The following is a 9,967-nucleotide window of genomic DNA, read 5'->3' on the forward strand; positions in this document are numbered from 1 at the left end:
TAGTGTATCGGTTGAGTACTCGTACTGGTCTCAAAAAGTATCAAACATCCCTATGAAACAGATTAGGTAATGTTTTGATGGCAAAGATGGCATTTATTAGACGCTAAAACCACTATTGTGTTTGTGTATTATACTGCCTCCTGGTGGACGAAGTGCAAACTCAATACTGTTTTACACATATCATACTAGTAGTCAATTTGTAAGCTTCATTAAAGACCAAGGCATTTTTGTTTTTAGCTTTTAATGTTAAAACTTAGAGTCTGGCAGTGAAATTTCTATGGCGTCTGTGAGACCTCAGGGGAAAAACAATAAAGATAATACAGACCCGACCCCCCCCCCCCCTTTCCCTGCTCTCCAAACCCCCTACTACTACACACAAACATTCATACAACTCATATCAATACATACAATTCTACAAACACTATTTGCTCATATAAAACACAAACAACTCGATCAGAAGTGAACAATCATGCTAATTTTGTTAATGGGCCACAAACCAATACGGTATTACCCTGTATAGTCTACTCAGATTTGTAACATTTCATCAACTCTCAATTCAACTTTATTCGTAGAGTAGGTTAAAAACAGACGAGCTGCAAGTGCATACAAAGTGTTGTTCATAAAGTACCGGTAACAATCAGTCATATAAAAAACAAGTATGCTAAAGTGAGTTGAGTTTCTAGTGCTTTGGTATCATCTTGGTGCCAAGGAACTTTTAAGGTTGAGGGGTCTCATGTGGTACTTTGGCGCCACAATTCTAAATATTTGTAGAGGGGCATCAATTATTTGCATGATTTGCAGGGAAACAAACGCTGTACTTGATGTGACATTAGGCGGACTACGACAACATGTTCATTTGTAAAAGGGTTCCAATGTATTAAATTGAGAAAAAATTAAATGATGTGGACACGATAGGAGCTTCCACTGGGAGAACCAGCCAGTTTTGAGGAAAGCTGCTTTAAAGGTGACACGCTATGAAAGTTGTTATATTTATGGCTTGTATACAAATAGTGGTGCCTCTGGAATGTGATCTTAACTCATTCACTGCCATTGATGGCTATAGAAAAAAATATTTTGAACTATTTCTATTAGTAATTAGTAAAGAGTATGAAAACCTAGAATTGTTTTTATTGTATTAGAACAAATATAAAATGTGTGATGAATCGTGATTAAAATTTTTAATATAATATTTTCTTTAAATTTTTTTTATCTTAATTATTATTATTTTTAATTATTATTATGTTATTTTTTTTAAAGAAAAGATCATTAAAAATTAGGGCCGTCAGGCAATACTTTTTTAAAAATCGTAATTAATCGCGTGACTTCACTAGTTAACTCACGATTAATCACAAAATGTATATCTGTTCTAAATGTACAATAAAATAAAAATCGAGGTTTTCATACTCTAGTTAACAGAAGTGAAAAAAATGCTAAACTAATAGAAATATTTCAAATGAATTTTTGACGTCTATGGCCGTCAATGGAATGAGTTAAAAAACAAAAGCTGCCTATTTCTGAAAATATATCTGGTCCGCTTAACTAATTGCCAAAGTGCAGTGTGGCTGCTCGGTGGGGAAGTGCTGCCTACACAAGTGAAATTGCAATCAAATATTGGCTTTGTGAAGAAGAAGTCCCCTCTAAAAGTAGTGGAACCCTTTGATGGAACCCACCCACTTTTCAAGTATTGGAACATGTGTGATGGCTGTTTCTCGTTGCTCAGATTGATTGCTTAAACATTAGATTGCTTATTGTTTTTGGCTTTGGGTTTCACTTGTGAAAATTGCATTTGTTATTATGCAAACATGAAGACCACAGTCTAAGGGAGAAAATTCTGAAGTCTACAAACCATTTTTTGCTGGCATTTTGTTTAAGTTAGGGTTATGCCACCAAATTCTTTTTTTTTTTATAATGGCCGTTTGCAATACTTTTGCTCACTTGAAAAGTGGGTGGGTGGTCCTGAGCTTTTGAACACATCTAGATGCACATCTAAAAACGGTGACACAAAAGCTGGAATTCTTAACTTCAGTCTCAAATTCATCTTTTGATCTAAAATGTTTTTTGGCGTCAATGAAAACAAAGGAAATGACCTTGCCCGTTATCAAATCCAAAAGGTAAGCAGAGCTGTTGTTGTTTTTGCTGAATGCACAGATTAACATTAGCGAACAGTGTTAGCATCTGATAAGCGGCACACACACGATTGCCAGTGACAGCGACCGTGGGAATTTGTGTTTGGTGACGTGTCCATGAGCCACATACACACTGTATGAAGTGATTAAAAAAAAAAAAATTGTGTGTGTGTGTGGGGGGGGGGGGGGGGCACTACTTCCTGAACTCAGTACCACTCTTTCATTTCCTGTCTTTCATGATTGGACAAACTGATTAATCCAGGTGTGCCTGACCTCAGTAACCACGACGACAACGGCCAGACAACTTGTCTGTTGTCATGGTAACAACATACATACTATAGACCAAGCTACATATGGAGCAAGATGAGGCCCGCCCCCTCAAAACAGGCTAATTTATGCTAGGTTTGTATAAAAGACAGTGAGGTGTTTTGTTTTGCTTTTCACCCTATTTTTATGTCAACATGTCACAGACACGTCGTTGAGACACCTGGGAACTTTTCAATTGTGAAACCGAAGTGCATAAAACAACATGTCTGAATGAGCACAGACTGGAGCAGAGCAGCTACGCTTTCTCAACGAGGGGACCTGCCACAGCATCAATTAACACTCACATTTTACACAACAAGTAAAAATACACACACACACACACACACACACACACACACACACACACACACACACACACACACACACACACACACACACACACACACACACACACACACACACATCCAAACACATTCTATGAGGCTGTGAATTTCCTAAGCGTGATGACGATGAGCGCCAGCAGGACGGACGCTCCGAGGAAGACGGCAATGACGATGGCGGTGATGGCACCCGGGCCCAGGACCCCTACACACAGGACACACGAGAATTTGTGATGTCACGTGACAAACCCAGAAAGGTTATTGTAGTTTGCGAAAACGGAAAAACACAAAATCCAATTAACATGTAAATAATTTTTTTTGCAACGCAATGGATAACACAAAAATATTGTACAGTTTACTGCGCTATGCGTTTACAGTAAACAAATCCAGTTTTTCTCTAAATATAGCAAATTTATCATCTCACAATATACATCAATAATCACAAACCTTATAGCTGACACATTCTGTTGGCGTAAAAAGCAGGATTGTAGAGGAGTTGGCAATCAATAATCTCTCAAATTGCTTCAGCAAAAATCAGGTTGATCTTGAAATACTTCCTGTTTCCCGCTAATTTCAAGTTTAGTGTTAAAGGGCTACTTGACTCATTGAGCCATTTTCAGCAGTAAAAAGTTTATATTTTGTCCTGAATTAATTTGATAATTTCATTATTTTTCATGTAAAATTAATGTTTAAAAACAATTTTTTCCACTTGCTGAAGATGACATCACCTCTGCTGAGGAAGTAGGTAATGGCCAATCATGGCTCACCTGTTTTCTGGGTTTGGTCAGCAAACTGAGCCATGATTGGTCGTTACCTACTTCCTCAGCAGAGATGATGTCATCTTCAGTCGACACAAGTGGGAAAATTTGTATTTAACAATATTAATTGTACATGAAAAATAATGAAGTTACCAAATTAATTCTGGACAAAATAGTAACTTTTTGCTGATCAAAATCTCTTTAAAGTGAGATTACACCCAAAACAACAAAAGTGAGTTATATAACTGTACAAAAAATAATCTTTAAAATAATTTATTGCAAATACCTTTTTTTTTCTTTTTCTTTTACAGACCCCCGATTTGAGAACTTTTACATCCATACTTGATTAAAAGTTGACAAAAGCGGCTTTTACCTTCCTCCTCGTCCACGCCGAGGCCTTGTGTGGCGTCCTCGTAGTCGAAGGTGAAGGCCTGCTCGGTCATATGATGAGGGGGCCCTTTGGTGGTGGTGCCGGTGGGGGCCACGTCAGCGGGGATCTCTCCTGACACGATGTCTTGATTGTCCGTGGACGGGTCAGCAACCGTCTCTGCAAATAACGGAAAGAAAAAAAAACGTGGATTTGAAGGTGAGTTGATATAAAACGAGGTTACCGTTGGTACGTTTGAGTCGTCCATAAGGGTCTTCTGTGTGCCCCCTAACAGCTCCGGAGGGGAATATAAGGAAGGCTTTGTAGCGAGGCAACATTTTGTCCGTTTGAGCTTCAAGTGGCCTCCTCACATGTTTTTTTTTCCTTCCGTCAACTTTCCAAAGAAGCTCACGGACTGGCAGAAAAGCTCCCCAAGTCTAGGCGGTTATCACAGAAGAAGAGCAGATGAAGACGTTCTTCAAAATGAAAGCCATGGCCACATCATTAGGTACACCATCACATGATGCATGTTACTCAACCTGTGTGCTGCAGGAAAATTTATTTTTAAATTTGCCAACCATCCAAATTCCATGTTTGTGCCTTATAGACCCAGGCTGAAGCATAACATAAAACAACAAAGGATTGAGAATTGAGCCCTGTGGGACCCCCACCTTTGTCAAGCAAAGATTAAGTCTTGTGGTTACTTCTTAAAACCGACTGATATACTTCCAAAACCCCTGAAGTCGGGCTAGCATGCCTTTCTGGACCAAAGAGCAACATTTGTGGGACAACAAGAGGTTTTGGCCATTCTTGCGCCCCCTGCTGGATTTGGTGGGGTAGTGTCAAACTTGCTCTTAACGTAAAAAGGCACTTTTTTCTTTCAGAACGTATGTGAAACTCTTGGAAAATGTTCATATATAGTCAACTATAAAAACAAACTTGGCATACACAAGCCAATTCATTCACACAAAAACACAAGCCAGTCCATTCACGCACACATTGACTCAGCACATACCAACAAAACCATCCAAAAATGTTGACGCTGGGCCTTATTCAACATTGACTCTGTGGGTCTGTGATGTCTTCACTGAACTCTTCGCTCTTGTTCCTTCTCGACTGTCAGTTGCTGAGAAGTAACCAAGTACAAATGCTTTATTGGCGTACTTGAGTATATTTTCAGATATCTGTACTGTACTTGAATATTAATTCTATGCCTTGTGCTGTAAGATGCGACTACCAAAATTTCAGGAAAGGCCTACTAAAACATCCGAACTTCATTTGGGATTTTAAATGCTGATAACCATTTAACATGGGTTCGACACATGGGATTGGATAATTCAAAACATTGCAACATCCCTAGTTTTAGGGGGGTGCATACTTTTGCAACCACTTTATCTCAGTTATTTTTTACTTGTGCACATAAAAATATTTCTTCCCCCTCCTCAATTTTAATGGTTAAAAAAAGTTGTGAAATGTGCTGGTCTCATTTGTTTATATCACAAAAACCAGCAACAGAAGAGGGGTGTGTAGACTTTTTATAGCCACTGTAAGTAGAGAGCGTGAAAACTTTTGCCACCTCTGATGGTAATTCAGCATAAAATGGATGCCAAGCGGCGTCTTTTTAGCTTGGTGAGTATTTGTGTTGAGCCAGAAGCTTCCTGTCCTCGTAGCAGGACGGGAGGTTTTTGCAGGCGCGGGCCTCGGGCCAGAAGCGCCATGAATGCGGCGTTCAGGGCCGGCGTACAAAAGGCGGCTTGTGCTTGCTGGGCCGGCGACCGGTAACAACCGGCTTGGCCCAAAGCGGACAGCGGCCAGGTTCTGTTTGTCAAACAAACTTGTTGATGGAGCGGTTTGAGAAAGGCTGATCCGACTGGAGAGGGCAACAAACAAGAACATGGAGACGTGTTTCCATGACGACAGCTTGATGGGAAAATGGTCCAAAGATGTTCCACTCTGACACTGACTTAACATCAACAGCTATGTGGCAAACAGTAAATTGTAAATCTGAATTCTTTGCTTATTGTTTCGATTCAGTGGTGCCTTGTGATACAATTTAATTAGTTATTTTATTAGTTATAATGAAAAATATCTATATAATGATAATATATATTATTCATTCAATTATTTCAATTTTTTTTTCAATAGCATATCTAGCTGGTACAATAGATATATTTATAATTTGTATTTTTTTTTATCATTAAAAATAAATTGTATCACAAGGCACCACTGAATTTTTTTTTTTTTCGATTCAGTGGTGCCTTGTGATACAATTTGCGATTCAACTTAATGCGTTCTTTTTATACTAAGTTATTAGTTTATTAGATATGAAAAATATCTATATAATGATAATATCTATATATTATCATTATTAAATTGTATCACAAGGCACCACTGAATTTTACATAACATAGCTGGTACAATAGATATATTTATAATTTGCAATCATTTGGTAATCTTTTTTTTTTTAATTCAGTGGTGCCTTGTGATACAATTTAATTAGTTATTTTATTAGTTATATATAATGAAAAATATATAGATAATCATTATATAGATATTTTTCATTATATATAACTAATAAAAGAACAAATTAGTTCAGTAATTAAATTGTTATTTTATTAGTTATATATAATGAAAAATATATAGATATTATCATTATATCATAGCACCATATAAATATTTATAATTTGTAATTTTTAAAATATTTTTTTTATTCAGTGATACAATTTAATTTGTTCTTTTATTAGTTAATTATAATGAAAAATATATAGATATCATTATATAGAATTTATCATCATATATATATCATTATATAGATATTTTTCATTATATATAACTAATAAAAGAACAAATTAAATTTATCACAAGGCACCACTAAATATATATATATTTTTTTTAATATTTAAAAAAAATATTAAAAATTATAAATATATCTATTGTACCAGCTATGCATATATAACAGAGGAAGATATGCTATTGGGAAAAAAATGGAAATCATTGAATGAATGGAAATAAATGCCCATTATAGAAGCTCTAGTAGTAAAGAATTAAGTGTAAAGTAATAGAAAGTACAACAATTAAAACTAGTCCAACTAAAGTACATACAGGGTAGTACAAAGACAAAAAAAAAAGAAAGTATACTGTATACGGTAGTTTGGGGGGAAAATGAAGTGTAAATGCCCCACAGTTGTGAGGTTGGGTGTTTGAAGCCGGACTTTGGCCTTCCTGTGTTTTCCTTGCACTCCATTCTCTTTTCTCGTTACTCTTTTAGACATCTCAGTCAGGATGTTCAGGGTTCGAAATCCACATGGGTTTTCTCTTAGTAGTCAGTAGGGTTAAATCTGTTAAATGTTATATTGTAAATGTTTTAAAAAATATTAAAATGTGTTAAATGTTACATAAAAAAAAAAAAAGTACTACAGATCTTAAAAGCCATTGCAAAAAGTAGCTCAAAAGTTGTCAATTATAGTGTGAGTCATTTAGTAGCTGACTTCAGTGACATGCATCCATCCGTTTCCATTCATCCACATATCTTTTGCTTCTCACACCCAGCGTTGTTGTTGACCTCAGTTCTGCTCAGGTAAGTAATTTTTTACTTATTTTTTTTACCAATATTTTTTGGGGAAAGCCAGCCCGTTTTTCATTTAAAATGCATATTGGTGGTTTATCAGCATTACGGTTCTTCAACTATATTAGACCCCTGCACATACTTGTGGTACGAAACCCGCGGCCACAGATCAGATTAACCTATTCACTGCTTTTTTTAAATTAATTTTTTTACTTATTTATTTTTATTGGAAAGCCGGTCCCCATTTTTCATTTAAAAAGCATATCAGCATGTTTTGACAAATTTTGGGGTTAAAAAAATAAATAAATTCCAATACATTTCATTTCAGGCATCAATTATATGCAACGTATAGTTTGAAGTTGTAATGTCACCATTCACCACTAGATGACAGACATTGCTGACAATGGGTTATATATATGCATTGTGCATGAACTATATTAAGATAATATGATGTACATTGGTTCAATTTTGTCCATAATGACATTTTTCAAGTGTGTGGTCATATGTGTGCCCCCCAGTAGCACTGATGAAATGCTGAGAATACGCACATATTAATTACTCCCTTTTCATGGACAAACTCTGTCCAACTCCCTTCAAAGACGGCGCCATTACTACTTTGCCTCCCTGATTGTCAAAGAGACGCTTTCACAGCGTCTACAAGTGCATCATTTACCTCAGCCTGCATGTAAGGGGACACATACTGTACCATTCATGCACACAGGTCACTTCTTCATGAAAGCATGCAGAATGAACAAATATCTATATCAAACGTTGAAAAAAACGTTCAATATATGTTTCCACAAAAAACGTTGAAAAACATTCTTGGGGTGGGAAAAAGCCCTCCAAATATTTAAAAATATAAAAATACACCATGAATATGCAAATCAGAGTGTCAAACTGTGAATATGCAGGGACGTCTGTAGTTTTAAATTGTAATATCACCATTAACCACTAGATGGCAGACATTGGGTTTCACACCACCCTTTACTGCAACATGAGGGGTTCTAAAAATTTTGGAATGATATGCAGGACAAACATCGTGCTTGAATAATATTACAATTATTACAAAAAAAGAAAGCAAGAGTTCTTACATTTAATGTTGTTTTGCTATTTTTATGCAAGAGCCCTTTGAAATGAGGCGGGGAATCACAACATCTGGTTATTTGTTGTTGGGTTAGGATAGTCATAGTGGATCTTTTATAAATGCATTAAAAAACATAATAAAAAATTAAAAATATATCACGAGAACATATTTTGTCCATATTTAAATTGTCATTTTTGGCACAAATCTGTTTGCAAATCCCTGAACTAGAAGATTGAGACTAATCAGATGAACACATTGTATTTATTTTATTTTTTTTACCTGCGCGTACAAAGACCACCAAGAGGCCCAGGAGGACCAGGACTCTGCAGGTGCTGCTGCGGATCATGACGAGGAGACGTCCCCAATCTGCTGAAGTAATAAGAAGTGAAGCGCAGGAGAGGATCTGAGAAGCGAATGTGGAGGCTTCTGTAAGGTACGGGTGAGAGAAGAGCAGAGTTAAGTGGGAGGCCGGGAGGGCGGGGCGGGATGTGTACCCAACTGTCGGGACAGTGCCGACTTTGTGAGTTCATCTCGGTAGCGCCCACCCACTCCAAGCTCCTCGGGCCACACAGGCGGGTGCGAGGTAAACACGACGCCCCCAGCCGGTCTTGACCAGGTCACGTCACCAACTCTTCCGATGATGGCCGTTTTGCTTTCCTTTTCTGTCACTTGTGAATATCGGACACATTTTTTTAAATAATTTTTGACACCATATTGTAATTTGAGACGCACCTGTATATCGCCGGTGTGGATGGAACCTCCTAAGTCATAATTTGGTCCATTTCACATTTTTCGGTATGTACTATTGGTCGGTCATACGTATGGGTGTTTTTTTTTTGGGGGGGGGGGGGTATTTTTCTGTTGATTAGAACTAAAGTTGGGATGCAGATTCGAAAATTGCAGCAAATGTTTTCCTAGCAGGTAAAGTTTCTTTCCTCCACTTCTTATCCTCCTGATAAGCAAAATTCCACTGATTAGCTGTAGTACGAAAAACTGGTTACTCAACCACAGCTACGTGGCAACTTGTTTGTGCAGTCAAAATTGAGACAGTGTGGAGAGGACTGTGCAGCTGCCAATAGGTCAGCACTATTATATTCATAATAATATGCATGTTCTATTTTTTATTATTTTTTTCAATGGACCTTTTTAAAGGATTCCACCCACCGCCAGCAATATGCAATAGTCAAGGAGGAAAGGAAGAATCTATACTTATAAACCATAATTATAATTATTAGACAAAGTTCATTTTTACGTCTTTCTACAGCTAAAGAACCACGGTACGAGTATGCCAATGAACACATCCCTTTTTGTATTTTAAAGGTCAAATCGACTGAAATGTTGCATAATCCTCAGGCGCTTTTTTAACTCGCACTAAACAGCAAAAATGCAAGATAATGGAAAAATGGCAACAGTAATAATA

General features: G+C 37.0%; 1 protein-coding gene across 1 annotated transcript; it reads right to left on the minus strand.

Annotated features, from left to right (window-relative positions):
• Window positions 1-355: 355 nt before the first annotated feature.
• snorc (secondary ossification center associated regulator of chondrocyte maturation) lies at window positions 356-9,837 on the minus strand. The gene is made up of 3 exons (XM_086078433.1): window positions 8,827-9,837; window positions 3,905-4,078; window positions 356-2,978 (listed from the first exon to the last, which is right to left on the minus strand). The coding sequence occupies exons 1-3, from the start codon at window positions 8,891-8,893 to the stop codon at window positions 2,869-2,871; spliced, it is 351 nt and encodes a 116-aa protein (XP_085934559.1). The 5' UTR covers window positions 8,894-9,837; the 3' UTR covers window positions 356-2,868.
• Between the last annotated feature and the right edge of the window lie 130 nt (window positions 9,838-9,967).

Source organism: Leptonotus elevatus, chromosome 1 (genome assembly GCF_054856555.1).
Source record: "Leptonotus elevatus isolate MCC_2025b chromosome 1, RoL_Lele_1.0, whole genome shotgun sequence".
Taxonomy (NCBI): Eukaryota; Metazoa; Chordata; class Actinopteri; order Syngnathiformes; family Syngnathidae; genus Leptonotus; species Leptonotus elevatus.